Below are 25,511 nucleotides of genomic sequence, written 5' to 3'. Positions count from 1 at the left end.
CCCATACATCAAGGTCCGGACGAGTCCAAGCATCACTTATATTGCTGCATTAATTAAACAGTTCTATCCAGTTCAATCCAGATAGTCCTTTATTACTTTCTTCATCTTCTTGTTGTTATCGTATATTCCTTTCTTTCCGATCTCTGATAATTTTCACAAGCATGCTCTGTGTGGGTTTTGTACTCTCCAAAGATCATATCGCTCAGGGACAGCCGCTGTTCCTCGCTTCCATAAAAAAAAAATTAATCTTCAATCTGTCCTTTACTTTTCTCAGACTTGCCCAGTATATCAGGAGGCTCTGTCAGGTCAAAATTACATTCCAGCAATCCTTCTCATTCCAGTGGTCCTGGTTCTCCTCCCCCTGTCCTTCTTTCTCCGGCAAGCCTGTCTTGGCGAGACGCCATTTTTTGACTGCGTCATAGAATTTTCCTCCGTTCTCATTGTTTACCAATCCTTTCTTTAGCTATATTCCATCCCACACAGTTCTTAACTTCCTGCTTGTGATTAGTAAAACGCAACGATCTTGTTTCTTTCTGGGGTGAAGGGTTATTAATATCATATAGTACAAAGAAAAAAGGTTTTTTCCTCCATCCCCCCTTTATTCCAAGCATACAGTCTCTTAATGGTGATTCATCAGAAGATTTACTTATCCGTCCATCACTCCCAGTCACAGAGATCCATTAATCAGCAGTCTTATCTCTCGAGCGTTACTTGATGTATGTGCTTCAGCTTCATTCCAATCGTATGTTTCCAATTATAATTCAGAGCTGAAGCTAACCAGCACGCGCTGATTGGAATCGGCGTCAGGAAGAGCTGACCACATCGAGGGCTCGTGCCAAGTGACCGGCACCCCCAGACCTCGTATCTGGGGGTGCATTGTGGACACCGCTGGCAAGGCAGCCCCCCCATCTCCTTGGGGGGGGTAGGAAGACTGCATACTTCCCATAGCAGCCTCTTAATTACCTCGTATGGGTCAGAGAGATGTTATTGTCGGCCATCTTCCAATGCGCCACCTGGTGCCCCCCCTGTGTTGAGATTTCCATTCCACCTTAAGGAACAGATGTGTATCACATGTCTGTTTACATTCCAGCACAGTATGCTAGGAACTTCTGTTGTGTATAGCTTTTGCTCTGCCCATTCTCTCTGAGATGACATGAGAGAGAGACATGTTTCTTTGTCCTGATTTATGATTAATAAATCTGTAGTTGTAGTATGCTTCCACAAGACTCACGCCTATTCTGTGTGCGCAGTTCTCTCGCTGATAGAGTGCCCTGACTTTGAAGCCTGGGTCGCTGATTTACGTCGGAGCATGGGCCGATGGAAGGTGACGGCACAGCTGGGGTTTGCCAGCTGGCCTCCCGGCCCTCTGCATGTCAGCCCATGTGTTAGTTTTCTCTGTGTGGTTAGAAGCCGAATTCTGTGTAGGGTTTGGCTCATGCACTGGCCATGAGGCAAAGTCTTCCTGGAGTTGTAGTTCCAGTGTCTTTGAGTGACCAGTATTAATCTGAAGGAGCTGCGCACTGACCATTGTCTACATTACATCCATTGATTGACTGTGTTTCTAGTTTGATTAATTTCAGGGATGAAAACTTAATACATAATGAAACTCCAAAACATTCCTAGGAATCTTCATGACATGAAAGAGAGTTGTACTTAAGTGAGCGTTGGATGGGTGACAAGCAAAATTATTACCTGAAACTCTTGACATGAGTAATGATTATTGAAATGGACATGTGCATTGTTACCTGGCTTGAGTCATTGGGATGAGGTGAGCTATAAGCCCAAATAAATAAATAAATAAATAAATAAATAAATAAATAAATAAATGTAAACAAATTACTTTTGTAAAGCGTAGTTTATATATCTGGGAACAAATTTAAAGTTTACAATGTCAATTTAGATTTGTTGGGTGGTAGCTTCTCATAGGCCATTTTGTACTTGTCTAGCTCAGAGATAATGGGACACGGGTGGTGCTGTGGTCTAAACCACAGAGCCTAGGGCTTGCCAATCAGAAGGTTGGCGGTTCGAATCCCTGCAACTGGGTGAGCTCCCATTGTTCGGTCCCAGCTCCTGCCAACCTAGCAGTTCGAAAGCAAGTCAAAGTGCAAGTAGATAAATAGGTACCGCTCCGGCGGGAAGGTAAATGGCATTTCCGTGTGCTGCTCTGGTTCGCCAGAAGCGGCTTAGTCATCCTGGCCACATGACCTGGAAAAACTGTCTGCAGACAAACGCCGGCTCCCTCGGCCTGTAGAGCGAGATGAGCGTGCAACCCCAGGGTCATCTGTGACTGGACCTAATGGTCAGGGGTACCTTTACCTTTACCTAGTTCAGAGATAGCCAATGTCATTACATCCAGATTTTGTTGGGCTCCAACTCCCATCAGGCCAAACCAGCATGGCCAGTGGTCAGAGATGATGGTAGATGTAGTACAGCAACATCTGAAGAGTACCACATTGGTCACTGCTCATCTAGCTCCACAATACAGACATGAGACAGGAAGAGGAAGAAGGAAGAATGATATCCAGTTAAATCGTGCTCAGAGTAGGTCCATTGAAATCAGCAGAGTTACGTACATTTATTTCACTGAGTATGATTCATTCTGGATATATTTTAGCTTAGTGAAATGAAATAACATATCAAGCCAGCAGCATAATTTATGTGGTTGTTTTCTCTATAGTGTCACTGAATGGTTAGATTTCTCGGAAAAAGATCCAGTTGAGATTCTGCTGGATTTGGGGTTTGGTACAGATGAGCCTGACATCTGCACTAAAATCCCTTCCCGGTTCATCAGTTGTGCTTCCATAGCTAAAGGAATCAACATCCGGGTCTTCATTGAAGCTCAAAGAAAACGAATGGATATAGAAAGCCCCAATTTATGTGGTAAGTAAATGAAAATAATAGATTTTCTTGTGGGGAGCAAGGAAAGGTTTTGGAGAGATGAGCTCATTCTCATGAGTAGAAGGTTTTGCTGAGGGGGGAAAGATCAGGAGAATAAATCTTATCATAACCATCAAACACTTTGAGAGGTTAGTCCAGTGGTCTATTCATTGAAATCAACTGAGGTATCTGCACTTAATAAATATGGCAAGGTATTTTTGGACACCAGCCAGCTTTGAGTGTCTCAAAGGGTTTTCATTATGGCCGCCTCTGATTCAGAATTGCTTTCTATGTAAGCCCATTCAATCAGACTATAGCAGAAAATAATACTCTGCTTTGATAATGAAAGGAGAATCTGACCCACTATATCTATACTGTATAGTATACTGAATTTGTAGTAGTTCCTGTGAGGTTTCGAACACTCATTGACTGAGCTAGGATGGTGTCAAAAAATGTTCAATCAGAGAAAAAAGCTGTTAGAATGTTCGAAATCTAGTTTCTGTAAGAGAAGAAGAAGTTGTCAAGTATGGTTTGCGCTAATATGAAGTTCAATTTGTCAGGCTATTTAGTTTAGGGCCAAGTTGAAATGCAAGAATACAATCTAATGCTGGAATTAAGAAGAATAGAAGATGGAGAATTCACTGCTTATCCTCCTTAAGAGGTCAATTACAATAGATTAACAAACACAACAGGTCAACAACTGTTACTTTAGCCATGTGGAAAATTTGCTTTTCTGTTACTAGCAAATTTGTATAGTAGCTGCTGTTTAAATGGCACAACCACTCAGACAAGGACTGATTGTGTGGGCCTTGACCAAAAGCTGAAGTGGTTGGGCTATTTACATGTTATCCCTTTCTACATAGGAACAGCTCTCAGAAGACCAACTCCTTGGTAGCTTCTAAAAAGGCTCTTTAATATGAGGTGCTTTGTTAGCTTTTAGTTTGTAGAATGTGTGTGGTAGGTAGGGATGGGGAGAAATTGTGGGAATGTTCTGGGGTGCAGGAGAGGATATATTGACTAATTATATCCTTATCCAACTTGTGCTAACAAGTTCCCAAAATATCAGCAGAGTTTATAGACATTCCCCTTTAAGTTCGCAACGGTAACGTGTGCACAGGTTCGCTAGAACCTCTATAATAATTACTCTGGTAATTTCCCCTTTTGTTCCCTCTTAAAATACAAGACACGACACAGTCTTTATAAAAGTATAAAAGAGTTTACTCACGTTCTGTTCACAATATGATCCCAGAAGGCAGACAGGCTTAAAAAGGTTCATTCATTCAGAATCTATCTTGTAGCAAGATAGTCCTTATCTCCTCTCTTGGCTGGGAGCCAAGAGGGCATCCTTAGATGTTTCCTCATCAAAGGAAAATGGCAGAGAGAGAGAGAGAGTGGCTGCCTGCCCTGTGCTTTTGTCATTACCTGCACAGGTGAGGCCACACCTACCTCTGGTCACATGCGGAGGAAGTCCGTCCCCAGGAAGTTTACCTGCTTGCTGGACAGACATCCCTCCCCATGTTCTAACATGTACACTCTAGGAATGTTGTCATTGACTGCTCCTGTGTTTACATCCCACAGAAATTTGATTCAGTTCACGTTTAAAGGCAGATCTATCAAATCCATACTTTTGGAAATAAATGAGAACCAAAGCACAGCCTTTCTTCAAAATTCACACTTGCTCATATTTTGAGATACAGTTCACCAACCAAGCAATGTTTACCAAAAAATAAATAAATCATCTGTTAGGGAAAGGCATGCATTTAAATTAGTATACAAAAATGCATTATATCAGGGGAAGTTGATTGAAAAGTGTATACAGTAGTCAAAGCTGCTTACAAACATGTGCTTATTCAGAGAAATATTCACTAAATGTTGATGAATTTTCATGAGGATTATGTGTGCGTGCAAAAAAACCACAAATTACTGCAGAAATGTGGACAACTGAATTTAATATGGGGAAAAATTGAGAAACTGAAAGAACTGAAATCAGCAGATCCTTCCATCTTTGGGGCAGGTAAAAAAATCCTCCCTAGGTGATGATAATGTGACTTTGCCCATTTCTGATTATCAAAGAGCCCCTTTTTCTTTTATTCTAAATACCCTAAAATTGACACACAGGTTTAATATAAATGTGATAAGTGTTAAAGAAAACTTGGAGCGTGCGCTTCAGGGTTTTATTGCTGAGTGAAGCATGGTTAATGAAAAGTCCAAGTCTCTGATTCACCTCTGCAAATACCCAGATTCGATTCAATTAATAGTTCCCTCCGAGATATCTTTATCATGGCAAAGGTTCTCTCCTGAGGCCATTTCTCTCGTTGCAATCCATAAATGGTTAGACCATGGGAGTCCTTTTAATAACAGCATGTTTCCCTCTGTCAGGGTTGCTGATGCATGTGTTCTAAGGTTACACATGATTAGGAATGAATGAATCTGCCAATTCTAGTTTCTTACAGTTTCTTACAGTTCTTAATTTTTCCATTTTTAAGTTTAGTTCACTCCATTTCTACATCAGTCGACATTTTTAAGAAGTCTGCACACAAAAATCATACGCATTTTATTCACAGTTTTCCTAATACGTGCAATTTCATAAGCCATTTATCCCAATCGAATGTATTCATTAATATATAACACATCATCATTAATTTATTTATTTCATATGCATTTTGGGACCCATTTTCCCATTAACACACATAGTTATTGTACACATTTTTGGGGTGGAGAACTGCACCACAAAATTCAAAGAAGGGCAAATTTCAAAGGAATTTCAGTTCTGATTCATAAAATAGAGCTGCCAAATGTTTATAGACATATAACTACAGTGGTGCCTCGCAAGACGAAATTAATCCGTTCCGCGAGCCTCTTCGTCTAGCGGTTTTTTCGTCTTGCGAAGCAACCCTATTAGTGGCTTAGCGGATTAGCGCTATTAGTGGTTTAGCGGCTATTAAAGGCTTAGCGGCTATTAAAGGCTTAGCGGATTAGCGGCTAAAAGGCTATTAGCGGCTTAGCGGCTTAGAAAAAGGGGGGAAAGCGAAAAAAAAATCGGAACACTTGCAAGACGTTTTCGTCTTGCAAAGCAAGCCCATAGGGAAAATCGTCTTGCGAAGCAGCTCAAAAACGGAAAACCCTTTCGTCTAGCGGGTTTTCCGTCTTGCGAGGCATTCGTCTTGCGGGGCACCACTGTATGTACAACATGTGTGACAGCCACAAAGCTCTGCGGCAGCAACCACATTGCAGTGTTAACAATACGATCTGAGTTTAGAGATTTAGCGTTGTCTGTCTTCAGCTTGTTGTATGAAGCCTGGAAGCTTTCTAGGTTTGGTCTGCAACTAAACAAACAAATGCATAAGTTTTGTTTTCATCTGTCTCAAACGTCAGGACGTTTTCGGCAATTGGAAGTCCTGGATCATGTGACTAGCGCCTTTTCTTCTTTGCTGAATGACATCAACACCCTGCATCATAAGTCGGAAGAGAGAACCGGAGAGGAGAATTGTGCAGTGGGCTCTCCGAAGCGGAATCTTGTGGTCACACAGGCAAAGAGGAGGAGAATAGGTCAGCTCCTGAGAAAAGTGTCCAGGCAGACAACAATGCATAGCCCTCAAGCGTACCGAAATGCTGGCACATGCCAGGCCAAAGAAGACAATTCTTCTGTTGATGTGGACCTGCACATGGCAATGCGGACTGGCTTGTCTGAAAACCCTGCCTTGGTTCCTCTGAAAGAAGAGCCGTTTCCAAGTGAGAAGGAGGCGAAGCCTCCACAATCCATAGCAAGTAAACCTTGGGTGTTGTCTCACCTTCCAGTGAAACTGCCTCATCTTCCTTCCACCTCTGAGATGCTCATTAAAGACAGACCACGCAAAGAACCCAATATCCTTTTGACCCATACGCTCAGGAGAGTGTCTACCTTCAACTGCAAGCCTTCAGATTCCTTTGAAATGGAGGAGGTAAGACAGATTGCTGTGTGTTGTGCATAGATAGGTGATGGAGGCACAGGGGAAAGTTGGTTTTAGTGTACGTCTTATTTTAAAATAGTTCTATGCCACTTTCCAGTCAATGCTTGCCCAAAGTGGCTTATAGCAGTAAAAGTAATAAAGTAAACCATAGATCATTGTTACAAAATATATGAGTTAAACCACAGAGCCAAGGACTTGCCGATCAGAAGGTTGGCGGTTCGAATCCCCACGACGGGGTTGCTCAGTCCCTGCTCCTGCCAACCTAGCAGTTTGAAAGCACGTCAAAGTGCAAGTAGATAAATAGGTACCGATCTCGCAGGAAGGTAAACAGCGTTTCCGTGCGCTGCTCTGGTTCACCAGAAGCGGCTTAGTCATGCTGGCCACATGACCTGGAAGCTGTACCCCAGCTCCCTCGGCCAATAAAGCGAGATGAGCACCGCAACCCCAGAGTCGTCCGCGGCTGGACCTAATGGTCCCTTTACCTTTACCTTTATATAAAAGAATAAAACTCATCCAATGAATTAGAAATCCATAGGCCATGAAACATAACTCTAGACCCAGCCCATCCAGTGTCAATTTCATTTTACAACAACAACAACAACAACAACAACAACAACAACAACAACAACAATAATAATTTATTTATACCCCGCCCATCTGGCTGGGCTTCCCCAGACACTCTGGGCAGCATCCAAAAAAATATTAAAATACTGTAATACATTAAACATTAAAAGCTTCCCTAAACAGGGCTGCCTTCAGATGTCTTCTAAAAGTCTGGTAGTTGTTTTTCTCTTTGACATCTGGTGGGAGGGCATTCCACAGGGCGGGTGCCGCTACTGAGAAGGCCCTCTGCCTGGTTCCCTGTAACTTGGCTTCTCACAGTGAGGAAACCACCAGAAAGCCCTCGGCGCTGGACCTCAGTGTCCGGGCAGAATGATGGGGGTGGAGACGCTCCTTCAGATATACTGGACCGAGGCCGTTTAGGGCTTTAAAGGTCAGCACCAACACTTTGAATTGTGCTCGGAAACGTACTACCAGTCTTCAGTTCATCACATTTCTGTATCAATTTGTGATTTTGTCAGGAAGTCCTGAAGCAATCCTCCTTTTTGTAAGTAATTTTTCCTTATATGATGAATGCTTATGCTGTTTTCACCAATATATGCACACTTAGGCACATTCCTCACCCCTCCAATATACCAATTTTTGTACACAATTTTTTTTGTTTGTTGAAGTGTGTACATTTCAAATAATAGGTAAGTTTTGGTTCATCACATTGTTTGGAGAAGGGCAAGTCAGGAAGAAAGAAAACCATATTTCTCCATTCTGTAGTGGAGAGTGGTGACTGGAAGATTGGAAGTTGGTTACAAGTCTTGCCAGCTTGTTCACCAAGCAGAAGTTTAGAAATAGCATGCCATTTGGGGATTGATGTGATACTAGCAACATCCTTGTTTTTAGATGCTAGCCTGTGAGCGTTATAGTATGACATGATCACTGAACAATTATTTCCTATCATTAGCTATGCATGCTAATTTTGGGTCGTTATGGGTTCGGGTGTTTATGAGAGATGTGTTTATGATATAAAGTGTGAAGAGGGCAATATTTTCAAGCAGTTTGAGAAGAAGACACCTTCCCCCCAAAAACCCTCAATATACCACCCCAATACTTCATTCACTTTATTGTGCTCAGTTCTAAAGCTCCTTGCAGAAATATTTAAGATTCTTCATCAGAAGATTGGCGGTTCGAATCCCCGTGATGGGGTGAGCTCCCATTGCTCGGTCCCTGCTCCTGCCAACCTAGCAGTTTGAAAGCACGTCAAAGTGCAAGTAGATAAATAGGTACCGCTCCGGCGGGAAGGTAAATGGCATTTCCGTGCGCTGCTCTAGTTCGCCAGAAGCGGCTTAGTCATGCTGGCCACATGACCCGGAAGCTGTACACCGGCTCCCTTGGCCAATAAAGCGAGATGAGCGCCGCAACCCCAGAGTCATCCGCAACTGGACCTAATGGTCAGGGGTCCCTTAACCTTTACCTTGAGACTGAACCAAGAAAAGTGCTGCCAGTTGTTACACAAGCCTTTGGTTCTCTGGGGCCATACTGATTTCCCTCCTCCTCTCTGTAACCAGCTCCTGCAGAGCTACAAGATATGGAATACAAGTGTCCATAAAGACTTGGATGCAGCAGACTGAGAAAGGACCTCTCTGCATCAAACTAAGTCGTCTGCCTCCCTGTCACTTGCTTGTGGGACGTAAAGGTGACAGAGATGACCAGGGCATAATTTGATACGGAGATGTTTCATCAGAAAATAAGAGGGGCCACTCAACTGTAGCAATTGCCTTCTCTGGAGTACATTGTTCATAGTCTCCACTCTGGGTAATGTCCTGGGGCAGAATGAAAGCCATAAACACCTGACCATTCATATACACAATATGAACCATGATTATTTTTTCTCAGCCCTCATTGGGCTGTTTGGGGGAAGGAGGGGGTTGCCCTTAGGGATTTTTTAATGCACTTGTTCTCATCCCTCCTTCTTGTTTCTCAGTGTTTCGTATTCTGGCAGCACTTACCCATGGAGGCCAATCCATTTGGGTGAATAAGGGCCTGCCCCATCCACCTCAGCCAGTCACCACCTGTGAAATATACGCAGAGTCAAGTGTGGATTTTATGCTCTTTATTCAGCTCATAGTAGTGAGAAATGGAAGTTCCCCCGAAATATCTGCTCTGTATACATTATTTACACAATGGACCCCACGCGATTGGCTAATTCTGGAATTCTCCTGTAGGCCAATCAGGTTGCAGATTCACTTCCACCTGGAGTTGGATTGGGTGGCTCCTGCGGACCAGTCAGACTGCTGCAATCTGGATCCTATTGTTCTAGGACCAATCAGACTGCTGCATTCTGAATCCTATTGTTCTAGGACCAATAAGACTGCTGCATTCCGAATCCTATTGTTCTAGGACCAATCAGACTGCTGCACATTTTTTTAATGATATTTATTAGGGGTTTGAAAGTTACAGAAAAAAGAAGGGAAAAAAACAATAGAAAATTATACAAAACAAAACAATACCTTACAATACAGTGGTGCCTCGCAAGACGAAATTAATTCGTTCCGCAAGTCTCTTCGTCTTGCGGTTTTTTCGTCTTGCGATGCACGGTTTCCCATAGGAATGCATTGAAAATCAATTAATGCGTTCCTAGGGAAACCGCCTTCAGACCAGGTCCGGGGACAGTCTGTCCCCGGACCTCTTCTGAAGGCTGGGGGGGGGGACAAGGGCTTTTCTTCCCACCCCCAGCATTTTAAAAAACCCTGGGACAGTGGAGGACTTCTCCGCTGTCCGGGGCGATCTTAAAATGCTGGCAGGCGGCATTTTAAAATCGCCCCGGACAGCGGAGGACTTCTCCGCTGTCCGGGGCGATTTAAAAGCCCCTGGGAAGGCAGGCAGGGGGGACAAAGACTTTCGCCCCCTGCCCGCCTTCAGAAGGTGTTCCCGCCCCCCGCCCCACTTCGGAACAGCTTTCCAAAGTGGGGCGGCTGGGGCAGGTGTCCCCGCCCCCCCGCCCCACTTCGGAACAGCTTTCTGAAGTGGGGCGGCTGGGGCAGGTGTCCCCGCCCCCCCTCCCCACTTCGGAACAGCTTTCCGAAGTGGGGCGGCTGGGGCATGTGTCCCCGCCCCCCCTCCCCACTTCGGAACAGCTTTCCGAAGTGGGGCGGCTGGGGCAGGTGTCCCCGCCCCCCCTCCCCACTTCGGAACAGCTTTCCGAAGTGGGGCGGCTGGGGCAGGTGTCCCCGCCCCCCGCCCCACTTCGGAACAGCTTTCCGAAGTGGGGCGGCTGGGGCAGGTGTCCCCGCCCCCCCTCCCCACTTCGGAACAGCTTTCCGAAGTGGGGCGGCTGGGGCAGGTGTCCCCGCCCCCCGCCCCACTTCGGAACAGCTTTCCGAAGTGGGGCGGCTGGGGCAGGTGTCCCCGCCCCCCCTCCCCACTTCGGAACAGCTTTCCGAAGTGGGGCGGCTGGGGCAGGTGTCCCCGCCCCCCCTCCCCACTTCGGAACAGCTTTCCGAAGTGGGGCGGCTGGGGCAGGTGTCCCCGCCCCCCCTCCCCACTTCGGAACAGCTTTCCGAAGTGGGGCGGCTGGGGCAGGTGTCCCCGCCCCCCCTCCCCACTTCGGAACAGCTTTCCGAAGTGGGGCGGCTGGGGCAGGTGTCCCCGCCCCCCCTCCCCACTTCGGAACAGCTTTCCGAAGTGGGGCGGCTGGGGCAGGTGTCCCCGCCCCCCCTCCCCACTTCGGAACAGCTTTCCGAAGTGGGGCGGCTGGGGCAGGTGTCCCCGCCCCCCCTCCCCACTTCGGAACAGCTTTCCGAAGTGGGGCGGCTGGGGCAGGTGTCCCCGCCCCCCCTCCCCACTTCGGAACAGCTTTCCGAAGTGGGGCGGCTGGGGCAGGTGTCCCCGCCCCCCCTTCGGAACAGCGTTTTAAAATGCTGGGGGTCGGGAGCGAAGCGCTGCCGACCCCCAGCATTTTAAAACCTTCCCGGGACACGGGGAGATTTTAAAATGCTGGGGTTTGGCAGCGCTTCGCTCCCGACCCCCAGCATTTTAAAACCTCCCCGGGACACGGGGAGATTTTAAAATGCTGGGGGTCGGCAGCGCTTCGCTCCCGACCCCCAGCATTTTAAAACCTCCCCGGGACAGAGACTTCTCTGCTGTCCCTTGGAGATTTTAAAATGCTGGGGGTCGGCAGTGAACGCTTCGCTCCCGCCCGCCAGCATTTTAAGATCGCCCGGGGCAGGCGGGGGGGGGGGGAAGGCAGGCGGGGGGAGCAAAGACTTTTGCCCTCCGCCGGCCTTCAGAAGAGGTCCTCTTCTGAAGGCCGGCTGTGGGCAAAAGTCTTTGCTCCCGACCGCCAGCATTTCCCTATGGGCTTTCGTCTTGCGATGCAAGCCCATAGGGAAATTCGTCTTGCGAAGCGCCTCCAAAACAGAAAACCCTTTCGTCTTGCGGGTTTTCCGTCTTGCGAGGCATTCGTCTTGCGGGGTACCACTGTACATCCAAAAAACCAAAAACAAAAAAAAACCAAAAACAATACAGCGAAACCACCAAAAAACAAAACAAAAAGAAAAACATTTTAAAACACATCCAATATTTCCGTGTCTTTACCTTTCATTTACTTGTTTCATCGACCTCCTCACACCTCCCTTTTTTGTATTCTAGTTCAATTAGCTATTTCAGCAAACCCTTTCCATCTTTCTCAATTTTTGTTCTATAATTTATCTTAACAGACTGCTGCATTTTGTATCCAATTCAACTCAGTACATAACAACCTTCATTCTTACTTACAACTAGTCCAGAGAGTGGCACTGGCTGTCAGTTTCCTCCTCCTTAGTCCCAATGTTGTAAATGTAGAACTCAACAGAGAAGAGGACGGGGACAAATCTAGAATTAGTTGGCTCCACATATCCTTGGCTCTGGCATCCAACAACCGCAGGTCTCCCACCTTGCCAGTCTCAATGGGCAAGAGCCTACCATTGGCACTCAACACTTGATTTTTCTATTTGAGAGAGATTTCCACTAGGCAAAAATGTGCTTTGACCTGGCAGTAGTATCACGTGGAACAGATCTGTGTTATAAACTCTAACTTACAGCCCCAAACCCAAGTTCTATTTTCAAAGGCGCATCAACAACAGAACATTCAGCGTTGCCTTGTTCAGTGTTGTTTTAGTTTGAAATCCTAGTGTCAAAGTGAAGAAATATACTTTTAATAGTAAACAAAAACGAGCTGCTTTAAGGAGTGTTTTCCCCCTCTCCTGTCGCAGATCCAGAGCTTTGAGGATGAATCTTCCTGGGGAAATCCTCTTGAAAGCACTTCAGGTGGGTATTAGCAACCATAATTGCTCTATAACTTTTTGCAAATTTGCCGTATGTGAGAGCCTTGGAAATGGAAATGCCAGAGATATGGACTGAGTGGTCAACCAAAAACATTCCCTCACAACCTGATGTCTTTATTCAACATATAAACCCTCCCTGTTTTGAAGGAGAGTTTCATATGGATGGATGGATGGATGGATGGATGGATGGATGGATGGATGGGATTCTTGTAAGAGACAAGTTGTAAATGGGTAGGAGAGTGGGATGGAAGTAAACAAAAGAGATTGCAGGAAGTATCTTCTTTTCAGTAGACTTTGATTGTTGGTGTTCCTAAGATGCATTTTCTGAGCAATTCTTATTTGCTAGAAGGTAGGAAGTGGAGCCTGAGATTTCATGGTTGAGTTACACCAGAGATATGTGGCTTGCTGTTTGCACCATTAGCCAGTCCGCTCTGCTACTAGCTCTGCATTGTTTTTTGTTCTATATAAGCAATGTCATCATCATATTGGTCAACCATTTAGGTCTGCTCTTAGTTGTGTGCTGCGCAAAGTTTCAACTGCACCCAAAGTCTCACGAAAATCTATGTGTGAATGGTGGTAGAACTGGGACCTACATTAGGTACATTGTGGAGGTGTCAAAAGCAAATGTCTAGAGCAGCCTTCAGTTGGCATCATAAAATACCACCAGGTAATAATGTATGGGTTTCATAAGTGCTAGTTACAGCAGTCGGGGCCTGCCTGCCTGCCCATGAGGTGGGGTGAAACTACCACCTTGGGGGGCAGAATCTGAAGAGGTGGTACCTGTACAGGAACCCTACCCAGTCTGGTTCCATATAACCTCACTTCTCACAATGAGGGAACCACCAGAAGGCCCTCAGTGCTGGATCTCAGTGTCTGGGCTGAATGATGGGGGTGGAGACGCTCCTTCAGGTATACAGGACCAAGGCCGTTTAGGGCTTTAAAGGTCAGCACCAACCCTTTGAATTGTGCTCGGAAACGTACTAGGAGCCAATGCAGATGAGGTGGCCAGAGTATTGGAGCCTCAGCTTCAGGATCTGTCCTTCCAGTGAGCACTCAGGGCTGATTTCCTTCAGAATGGATAGGTTTAATCTTCTTGCAGTCCATGGGACTCTCAAGAGTCTCCTCCAGCACCATAATTCAAAAGCATCCATTCTTCGGCTATCAGCCTTCTTTCTGGTCCAGCTTTCACTTCCATACATCACTACTGGGAAAACCATAGCTTTAACTATACGGACCATTGTTGGCAAGGTGATGTCTCTGCTTTTTAAGATGCTGTCTAGGTTTGCCATCGCCTTTCTCCCAAGGAGCAGGCGTCTTTTAATTTCGTGACTGCTGTCACCATCTGCAGTGATCATGGAGCCCAAGAAAGTAAAATCTCTCCCTGCCTCCATTTCTTCCCCTTCTATTTGCCAGGAGGTGATGGGCCCAGTGGCCATGATCTTTGTTTTTTTGATGTTGAGCTTCAGACCATATTTTGCGTTCTCCTCTTTCACCCTCATTAAAAGGTTCTTTAATTCCTCCTCACTTTCTGCCATCAAGGTTGTGTCATCTGCATATCTGAGGTTGTTGATATTTGTTCCGGCAATCTTAATTCCATCTTGGGATTCATCCAGCCCAGTATTTATTGCTGTTTTACATTATTTATTATTATTATTATTTTAAGGCTTCAGGAATTTTTTTATTACTGACGTTTGTATTTATCTGATAGCAATGTTGTATCCTGTATGCCATCTTGCTATATTTTTATGAAAATACCATCAATATTTATGTCAATAAATATAAATAATAAACTATGAATGAGATGACAAGGTATACCCAGTGCTTTTTTTCTGGGGGGACGCATACCCCTAAACATTTTGTGAATCTTAGTTTGGCCTCATTGAGGGGCAGTATTTCAATATGAGTAGGAAAATGAGAGTACCCCTAAACATTTTTTTTAAGAAAAAAAGGTACTTGGGTATACCTATTAGGAAAACATAGTACTGAAATGTAATTCATACTCTATTTTGTTCCTTACCTTTTTTTTAAAAAAAAAAATGTATCTGAAGAAGTGTGCATGCACATGAAAGCTCATACCAATAACAAACTTAGGTAAAGGTAAAGGGACCCCTGACCATTAGGTCCAGTCGTGGCCGACTCTGGGGTTTGCGGCGCTCATCTCGCTTTACTGGCCGAGGGAGCTGGCATACAGCTTCCGGGTCATGTGGCCAGCATGACTAAGCCGCTTCTGGCTAACCAAAGCAGCGCACGGATGGGTAGGACGTTTACCTTCCTGCCAGAGCAGTACCTATTTATCTACTTGCAGTTTGATGTGCATTCGAACTGCTAGGTTGGCAGGAGCAGGGACTAAACAACGGGAGCTCACGCCGTCGCGGGGATTCGAACCGCCGACCTTCTGATCGGCAAGTCCTAGGCTCTGTGGTTTAGACCACAGTGCCACCTGCGTCCCACGATAACAAACTTAGTTAGTCTCTAAGGTGCTACTGGAAGGAATTTTTTCATTTTGTTTCCATCATTAAAAAAAAATGTCTCATTTCAAAACAGAGCTTTGAAATGAGATTTTTTTTGTCCCGATACTTCAGGTATGAGATGAGTTAATTATTCCAAACAGTCAAGTACTGCACACACACACACCACACACCCCGCTCTAATTCATGTACTTTAAATCTGGCCATATTTATAAGAGTTGGTTAGGGGCACAGACTACTCTGTATGGTAGATCTAACTGAGCAGGAAAGAGGAAGATGCAGACCGAGTATTTTGGTTACGTAGACATGATGATAATACTTTCCAATGTACCTGGGTCCCTTAGCTCCAGGGCCAGGCCTCAGTCCTCATCCAATTGCTCAAAATTTTGCACAACACACCCACACCCACACTCCTCATGCAGTGAAATACCATTTATTGGCTGCTGTGAGCTCTTTCTCTTAGCTGTTCCCTTTGCCAGGCATCCTGATGCTCCTTTCGTCTTTCCTTCCCCTTGAGCCGAATGCAGAGACTTAATTCTAAAAGACACTCAAACCCCAAGTATCTCTAGATAACTTCCAAGGAATACCGGAGTGTTTTCGAGCAATTTGTGTGTGTGTGTGTGTGTGTGTGTGTGTGTGTGTGTGTGTGTTCTACACAAAATATTACAATTTTTATTAGGCAATTTTATCATTGTTATAAATAAGTAATTGTACTGGGGAGAAGGGATAATCCTTATTTAATTAAATTCATCTATACTCCCAGGTTGGCAGCAACCAGACATATGTGAGACTAATACCCACAGCCTGCCTTGTATGCATGTGCAATTAAAAATTCACTCTACAGTAGCACTGGCAGTTTAGTGTTGCTTTTGGCATTTACAAATTCTTTTATTTTGTGACTTTTTCCCCACCATACACATATGCTGGAGCAGATGTTGCTTATTTGTTGTTTATTCAAATCTGTAAGCTCTGGCAGCAAACGCCATTGTTCTGCAATGAAGCTTTGCTCACTGTCCTGTATTAGGGAGGCCCAGCAAATGTCTGACGGGCACTTAGCTCCCAGCAGGAGGATGTACGCATTTTACCAGCAATTTATACATCCATTTGACGATCCTGGCTGCAGGGCAGTGCAAAGGAATGGAAAGGCACAGAGCATAGGGAAGATCAGGGCAGCCTGGTCATAGTAGGGGCCTTGTCTTTTATTTTCACCTAAACTTACCTGGTGTGCAGATGCACGGTTCAGCACCTGGGAACAGAGTTGTTCTGGCACACCAGTGCTTTCCCCTTTTCAGCTGGCTTTTGGGGAGGACATGAAGGTGACTAAGATAGCATGTGGCTGAAAATTCAGCAGCAGCAACCCTTAATTGTAACAGGTATGGCATTTGTGCGTGTTGGTGTCCATCAACACCAACGCCAGTGTGGTGTAGTGGTTAAGAGCAGTAGTCTCATAATCTGGTGAACCGGGTTCATGTCTCCGCTCCTCCACATGCAGCTGCTGGGTGACCTTGGGCCAGTCGCACTTCTTTGAAGTCTCTCAGCCCCACTCACCTCACAGAGTGTTTGTTGTGGGGGAGGAAGGGAAAGGAGAATGTTAGCCGCTTTGAGACTCCTTCGGGTAGTGATAAAGCGGGATATCAAATCCAAACTCTTCTTCTTTGGGCTTGTCCCCCTGCCTCTTCCCCCCTCCACTCCAGGCAGCTTTTTCCAAGGGGGCCCTGAGCAAAGAAGGAACGGCTGATCCCCAAACCGGCTCTGCTCATGCAAGAGCATCCGTTGGCTGAACAGCCCCCTTTGCAGCCCAAGAGGCAATCAATCAGAGAAAGTAACCACCTCCATCTGGCACACGGTAGCCTGGATACTCACTTCCGCAGCCTTTTGCGATTCATCTTGTCCCAACAAGTGGTGCCAGGGACCAAACCGCACTCAAGTCTTTCCAGCAGCTGGGTACGTTTACCTCCCCAGCCTGCTGAGCTGACATATTAGCTCCCCTGACTTATTGAGTGGCAATGCTTTTAATTATCACACCTTCCCTTCTTCCTCCTCCTCCTCCTTGCGATCTCTTTCACGTACAGTTTGGCACCATGGGAATATCTGCAGAAGGCAATCGGCATTTTTCTTAATTGACTGTGTTCCAATAGTGTGAATCCTGTTTATTATCCTCCCGTAAAGTACATATGGGAACGATTGCTTGATGGCGAAAAAGAGTGCCACAATCATTTCCCTGTTTCTGATGGCGGCGGGCAAGTTGTGTTGGTTTTCACAGATGGTAGGTGCTTGCCAAAAGCTAAAGATGGGCAAAAGGTATTATGTGTGCACTTATTATTTAAAATCTCTCTTCCCCTCCCCCCAGTCACATTTCTTCAAATCACGTCTCTTAAATTTCCTATGAAGTCCTATGGTTCGCATAGTTTATCTGAAAATATCTGCATGTTGATGAAGAATGGGCAGGAATAAAAAGAATGATGTTTAATGCATGGTCCTTACCATTTGATAGGATTGGCTATTGGTTTTTCTTTTTAAAAATCTGGTATAAGAGAGAGCACCACAACATTTCATAGTCTTTCTTTCGTTCCCAATTGTTACGTCTTCTCCACTTACACCCTTGCCTAATATTTTTGAGCTGCAACATAACCTCATAGAATTATGGGATATAACTGCATTGGCAGATGCAATTGCAATAGGCTGGCGCTAAACATCTGAGAGGCTGAGTATCCCAGGTCACCATCAAACATCTGGAAATAGCAGAGGAATGCCAATTTCCAGTGATTTCCTCATAAGCCTGCCTCCCACCTAGAGCCGGGGTACCAGATGTTTATTGCCACATCTCTGGGAAGGCTGACGTGGAAGGAGAATGCTCCAGCTGGGTAGAAGCAATGAGTGAGAAAAGGGATAAGCGTAGCCCTTCTGCCTGCAGCTTCTCCTCAAGAAATTGGCCCATGTCCTCCTTTCCACCAAGAACCTCAAGGTGGTGGTCAAGGTTCTCCTCCCCATTTTGTTCTAGCAAGAACCCAGCTCAGGCTAACTGGTTCAAGATCACCTAAAGCAGCCTTTCTCAACCTGTGGTTCCCCAGATGTTGTTGAACTACAACTCCCATCACCCCCTAGCTAGCAAGGCCAGAGCTCAGGGATGATGGGAGTTGTAGTCCAACAACATCTGGGGACCCTCAGGTTGAGAACCGCTGACCTAGAGAGTTCCATGATTGAGTGGGGATTAGAACCCTGGAACTCCTAGGTCCTAGTCTGTCACTGTGACCACTTCACTGATCCCCAGTGAGAGGGTCACAACATAGTTCTCCCTGTGGTTTTTATGGCATGCTCTCATCACCTGTAGAGGCAGCAAGGTAGCAACGTCAAACATCGATGTAGGGCAGAACCCAATGACTTTTTACTCAAGGTAGACCCATTGAGATTAATGAACACGCTAGCTCTAGGACTACTTTGAGTAAAACATCACTGAACACCATCCACAACTTCCCTATCTATGGCTGTCCAATGCCAGAGTCACCCAGATCATTGGATGAGGAGGGATAGTGAATGACTGCAGCCAGAGCAAGTCTTACAAACTTATCAAAGGTTCTCTCCCAGTCCTACCTGGAGGTGCCAGGGAGGGATTCATAGAATCATAGAATCTTAGAACTGGGAGGGACCCAAGGGTTGTCTAGTCCAAACCCCTGCCATGCAGGAATCTCAGCTAAAGCACCCAGGACAGATGGTCATCCAACCTCTGCTTAAAAACCGACAAGGAAGGAGAGTCCACCACCTCTAGTGGGAGTCTGTTCCACTGTCAAACAGCTCTTACTGTCAGAATTTTTTTCCAAATGGTTAATTGGAATCTCCTTTCTTGTAACTTGGAGCCATTGACTCAAGTCTTTTCCAGGCTAAACATACCCAGCTCCTTTATGCACTCCTCACAAGGCTTAGTTTCCAGACCCTTCATCATTTTGGTTGCCCTCCACTGCACACACTCCAGCTTGTCAGCATCCTTCTTAAATTGTGGCGCCCAGAATTGGACGCAGTGTGGTCTGACCAAAGCAGAATAGAGTGGTACTACAGTGGACGCTTGGGTTGCGAACGCGATCTGTGCGGGAGGTACGTTCACAACCCGCAGCATTCGCAACCTGCAGTGCTGCGTCTGCGCGGGTTGCGATTCGGCGCTTCAGCGCATGCGCAAAGTGCGATTTAGCGCTTCTGTGCCTTAGCGACCGCCGAAACCCGGAAGTAACCTGTTCCAGTACTTCTGGGTTTCAGTGGGTCCGTAACCCGAAAAAACACAACCCGAAGCGTCTGTAACCCGAGGTATGACTGTATTTCTTCCCTTGGTCTGGACACCTTACTTCTGTTGATGAACCCGGGACCTTCTGCATGCAAAGTACCTCTACCACTGAACCACCGCCCTTTCCTTAAGTTTGCAGCTTCAGTGGTAGTTATTTAATGGCAACTGCTCCTTCCTACCATCCACTGCTCCTCTGAAACAATCTTCCTTTTTTCTCGTGTTTCATTTACAGTGTTACCTCGGGTTACATATACTTCAGGTTACATATGCTTCAGGTTACAGACTCCGCTAATCCAGAAATAGTACCTCGGGTTAAGAACTTTGCTTCAGGATGAGAACAGAAATTGCGCGGCGGCAGCAGCGGGAGGCCCCATTAGCTAAAGCAGTACTTCATGTTAAGAACAGTTTCAGGTTAAGAACAGACCTCCAGAACGAATTAAGTACTTAACCCGAGGTACCACTGTACATTACAGCCTTCAGGACCTTTTCACTCTGTTCACCAAATACTCTTCATGTTACAGTCTTCAACACGATCATCAGGTGATGGCTTTAGAAGGAAACAAATGTGTATTCCGTCTCTCTGTGTGTATGAAAAAGTCTACCGCCTAATCTAGGCAGAGAGGTTAACTGCATCGCTGAGCATCGTAACAAAGATTTAGGTGTTACAATGCCCTGGGAATTTGCCAGCCTTAAGTCTGATGTGGAAAAGGTCTGCATCCTGTCCAAATGAATTCACGTGTGACTCTCCTAATGTCACTGGCAGCCTGCCATGGGTCCCAGGGTCCCTCTACCACATTACCATGCTGCTTTGCTCGCTAGTAAAAATGAGCATGTCACATTGTCACTCAATGATACTGAGCTTCCAACTTTGCCTTCCCCTCCCCTCGCCTGCAAATAATCCCTGGCCGCCTCGCTACGATCCCGGTTGCCTCATGTTGGGAATGTGAGGGGAAAGATGTGGCCGGGGGTGCTCACAAAATCCTAAAGAGTTGAAGTGCTTTGGGGACAGCCTCGAGCTAATCTCAGACGTCGCTTTTCCTCTGCGGCAGGAGATTGACATATCAGCCTCTTTGCAGAGCTCAGTTGAGGTCTGGCTTAGATGAAATCAAGATAAAAGGAACCGCCGTCTCAAATATTAATCACCTTCCTTGACTAAGAGCATAAGAAGAGGCCCACTGGATCAGACAAGCAGTCTGTCTGATCCAACATCCAGTTTCCATAGTGGCCAATTGGCCAGGCTAGAAGGTCTCTGGTCTTCAGTCTCTGGTCTTCAGTGGCATGTGGCCCCTGAATCCTGAAGGCTGCATTTGGTCATCCTGGCTGATAGCCAATGATAGCCTTATTCTATGCAACAGGAGTGGGGAATCTGTGGCCCACCAAATGTTCCTGGGCTGCATTTCCCATCAGCCCCAGCCAGCAGAAGCAGTAGGGGTGGTGCGTGGTAGTCACAGCTTAGCCACCCATCATCATCATCATCATCATCATTAGTTAAATTTATATACTGACCTTCACAGACCTGCGAATTTCAGGGCAGTTCACCACACAAAATTCCAATATGCTGACCTTTAAAGCCCTAAACGGCCTCGGTCCAGTATACCTGAAGGAGCGTCTCCACCCCCATCATTCTGCCCGGACGCTGAGGTCCAGCGCCGAGGGCCTTCTGGTGGTTCCCTCATTGCGAGAAGCAAAGCTACAGGGAACCAGGCAGAGGGCCTTCTTGGTAGTGGCGCCCGCCCTGTGGAACGCCCTCCCACCAGATGTCAAAGCGATAAACAACTACCTGACATTCAGAAGACATCTTAAGGCAGCCCTGTTCAGGGAAGTTTTTAACGTGTGATATTTTACTGTATTTTTGGTTTTTATGGAAGCCGCCCAGTGTGGCTGGGGAGGCCCAGCCAGATGGGCGGGGTATAAATAATAAATTATTATTATTATTATTATTATTATTATTATTATTATTATTGCACAAAATGCCCGATAAAAACGAGAACGAGAACTGAACAAACCAAACACTGCCCGTTGTCCCTTCCCATAAGCACATTTAAAAGGGCATTAGAGGTCAAGCAGCTAAATGCTGGTTCAAGAGGAAGGCTTTCGCCTAAAGATGTATAATGAAGGCGCCAGAACCTCCCTATGGAGAGCATCTCACAAATGGGGAGGCACCACAGAAAAGGCCCTTTTTCGTGTTGCCACCCTCCGGACCTCATGTGGAGGAGGCACATGAAGAAAAGCCTCTGATGATTCTTGCAGAGTCTGGGACGGTTTATATGGGGAAAGGAGGTCCTTGTGGTATTGTGGTTCTGAGCCATTTAAGGCTTTATAGGTCAAAACCAGTGCTTTGAACTGGGCCCAGAAACTAATAGGCAGCCTGCACAGTCGGGCCAGGATCATACCAAATCAAACCATTGGTCTAGTTAGCTCAATCCTGTGTGCACTGACTGGTAGGAATTCTTTGAGGTTTCAGGCAGGAGTCTTTACCTGCCCTGCTTGGAAATCCCATGGATTGAAGCTGGGACAAGGCATAGATCCAGTCCCTGAGCTGTGGCTCTGGCACAGCAGTTTACTTGTGTGTAAAAAGTGAACGCAACACATGAATTGGCTCTTATGTTTCTCTGGAACACAATAAAACGACAGCGAGTTGCATTGCATCTCTATGACAAAAGCCAACCATCCCTGCTTGAGAGTCTTGAATTGTGCAATGCTGTAGCACCCGTGGCCTACGGTGGCCACACCAAACTTTCTCGTGTTCATTCTCACATGCACATTGGATGTATAGAAGCGGATGCATGGACTCATCTGTCTCTTCACTCATTGAATGATCAGCCTGATGACTGGGGAGTGGCGATTTGCATTGCCTAACCCAGTACAGTGGTACCTCGGGTTAAGTACTTAATTCGTTCTGGAGGTCCGTTCTTAACCTGAAACTGTTCTTAACCTGAAGCACCACCTTAGCTAATGGGGCCTCACACTGCTGCCGCGCCACCAGAGCATGATTTCTGTTCTTAACCTGAAGCACTATTTCTGGGTTAGCAGAGTCTGTAACCTGAAGCGTATGTAACCTGAAGCGTATGTAACCTGAAGCATATGTAACCCGAGGTACCACTGTACCGTGTCTACTTTACAATTTATTTATTTATTTTGCTGTTGCTGCCAAAATGGGGAGGATGAAGAAATTTGCTGGTGGGGAAAAATTAGACTCCCCACCCCACCCCACCCCCTGGTGTTAGCCACCTGGGCTGTAACATAATGTTGCTTTGCCCTGTCTTTTCTGCAGTTGACAGTGAATAGTCTCTTCCTTCCATGAAGACTTTTCAGTTGTGGAATCCCCAACAACGCCAGTTCTCCCAGAACCGTTTTTATCCCGCTTCCATCTCTTGGAGGCTGCGGGGGGTGAAGGTCTGCCGCAGCAGCAATGGCATCTCTGCACTTCCAAACACTCACAGCTTTGTGTCTCATTTCATTAGAACTCGACACAGATGTCAGCCGGCTTTTTCACTGTTTGGCAAGGATTAGGAACTGGACTAAAGCCAGTTAGTGAGATGAAGATAATATGAACAACTGGGAAGGCAGAACACTGTGAGAACCTGACAAAGATGTATTACATACAGGAAATGGTCCAAAGTCATCTTTTAAGGTGGTTTGGGAGCTTGGGGTTCTGTGGATAACCTCCCCATTATATTGGAACAAGTGGCAAAAATATGTTAAGATGCTTCCAATCCAAAATGGCTTTTGCCTCTGAGATACAGAATCCAAACTGGTCAAGGTCACCGCAGGTGCTTTTTGAAAGACCCTCAATTCCTCCCACCCTGAACTATATTTATCCTAGCCCTGCACCAGCACTGTAGCATCCTATCCAATCTGCACAAGAGGGTGGGGAGCGAGATAGACAGCATCGCGGGGGGGGGGGTCATAGTTATTATTTCTGCTGCTGTTGTTGCTGTTTATTCCAGTACTTCTGGGTTTCAGCATGTCCGTAACCCGAGAAAACGCAACCTGAAGCGTCTGTAACCCGAGGTATGACTGTATTTCTTCCCTTGGTCTGGAAACCTTACTTCTGTTGACGAACCTGAGACCTTCTGCATGCAAAGTACTTCTACCACTGAACCATTGCCCTTTCCTTAAGTTTGCAGCTTCAGTGGTCGCTATTTAATGCCAACCGCTCCTTCCTACCATCCACTGCTCCTCTGAAACAATCTTCCTTTTTTCTCATGTTTCATTTACATTACAGCCTTCAGGACCTTTTCACTCTGTTCACCAAATACTCTTCATGTTACAGTCTTCAACACGATCATCAAGTGATGGCTTTAGAAGGAAACAAATGTCTCTCTGTGTGTATGAAAAAGTCTACCGCCTAATCTAGGCAGAGAGGTTAACTGCATCGCTGAGCATCGTAACAAAGATTTAGGTGTTACAATGCACTGGGAATTTGCCAGCCTTAAGTCTGATGTGGAAGAGGTCTGCATCCTGTCTAAATGAATTCATGTGTGACTCTCCTAATGTCACCCTTTACTCTAAGGTCCCAGGATGGGTTGCAGCGTTAAGACACAGCATTCCTAATATAATTATACAATTTTATATACCGTAATTTTACAATAATAATTATGTTATTTTATATTATATAATCGTTAACTCTTCATTTTCAAAAGAGGACACTTGCAGTAGTTTCTACGGCTCTGAACACCGACAAACGCCAGTCTAGCATCCAGGCAGCTATTCTCTGGTCTGTACTCTAGCCAGCAGTTGCAGCAACCACTGAATGAATGAATGAATCTTTATTTTAGTCAAGTAACCTTTATTGGCATCACATAAGAACATTCAGAATACATTCAGAATACATAAGCCAGTGCAATCTCGTTGCCACCCCAACGGCACAGTCACCCCCCAAAGAGCAGAAGAGGTGAGCAATCTGCCCCATCTCTGTGGGTTTCTGGCGAGGGCAGGATCCTGTAGCGTACTTCGGCGACCAAAAATCCAATAGAGGAACTTAGCTACTGTCTTGGTGAGCTCCTGGTCTCTCCCCTGTATTAAGAAGAGCATAACCTTCTTCTCTGGTTTCCATGTTGGAATACATAGATGGTCTAGAAACTGTTGGCGGAGATCATCATACGTTTTACATTTAAGGGCCATGTGAGCTAGAGTTTCCACCAGGTGGGCATCACATGGGCAGATCCTATCTCCTTCTGCCAAACCCACAAACCTACCCCAAAGGAGGTTAGAAGGATTAGAATTGAACCTAGCCAGCGAAAAGGCCCTTCTTTCTTGCGGATTATACAAATCTTTATTTGCGTCAGCCATCGGTCCTAGCAATAAAATGACAATACGATATACAAATAAAAAGTAAATTATATAAAATACATTTCAGGGTTTTGAATCAATAGTCCAATAGTGGATCTTATTCTGATTGCCCCAGCTAAAAACCTTGCAACCTTTGCTGTCACCTACTGATCTTGATCTGCCAAGAGAAAGGGCACTGTGGCAGTGGTTGGGCGACTTTCCGTTTGGTCACTTTCCTCTCTCAACTTTCAGTTTTTCTTTCCATCTGGAGTGTTTGTGGAAGAATTCATAATACATGGTATGTATCTGCCCCTCTGCAAATTTTGGGCTTTCTTTCAGCATTCTGATACCTCTCTCTTGTTTTTCAGTTGGCTCTGTTCCGACTCCGTTTCTATCAGCCCTCACACACCTGAGTTTGCCATTAGATGGAGTGCTATTTGACAATTGCATACCTATGCTAGCCACCATTTGTCAATACTTGGCTGCAGATATACAACGGCAATTATAGTTGACATCCGTCTTGTGATGCAATTGTATTGACAACTCATTCCTTGGGGCAGTTTAATTTCTAATTTCTATTCTAGAATTCCAATGCTGAATTTTTAGATCAGATCTCAATTTTGACATTGGGAAGTTCCACATATTTCAGAGCTTTGCAAAATGTCATTTAGGCATTATTACAAAGAATAGTAGTAAAGAAACAAAACTTGAGCAGTTGGATACAAAATCCCCTGGGCTTCATTAATTTGATGTTAGTTGGTTTAAACCACTTTAATGCCTAGGTTGAGGGGAA

At 45.6% G+C, this 25,511-nt stretch overlaps 1 protein-coding gene across 2 annotated transcripts in view; it reads left to right on the top strand.

Moving 5' to 3' along the window:
* Nucleotides 1–25,511, top strand: part of ITPRID1 (ITPR interacting domain containing 1) — a 67,279-nt gene that overhangs the window by 22,121 nt on the left and 19,647 nt on the right. For both annotated transcript variants that reach the window (XM_081165102.1, XM_081165101.1), the window contains exons 7-9: nucleotides 2,678–2,880; nucleotides 6,253–6,818; nucleotides 12,632–12,686. In XM_081165102.1, coding sequence (XP_081021228.1) covers nucleotides 2,678–2,880; nucleotides 6,253–6,818; nucleotides 12,632–12,686 — 824 coding nt within the window. The remainder of the gene's footprint in view (nucleotides 1–2,677; nucleotides 2,881–6,252; nucleotides 6,819–12,631; nucleotides 12,687–25,511) is intronic.

This window comes from Podarcis bocagei (genome assembly GCF_964188305.1).
Source record: "Podarcis bocagei genome assembly, chromosome: 12".
Lineage (NCBI taxonomy): Eukaryota > Metazoa > Chordata > Lepidosauria > Squamata > Lacertidae > Podarcis > Podarcis bocagei.
This window is presented reverse-complemented; position numbering and strand designations above follow the sequence as displayed.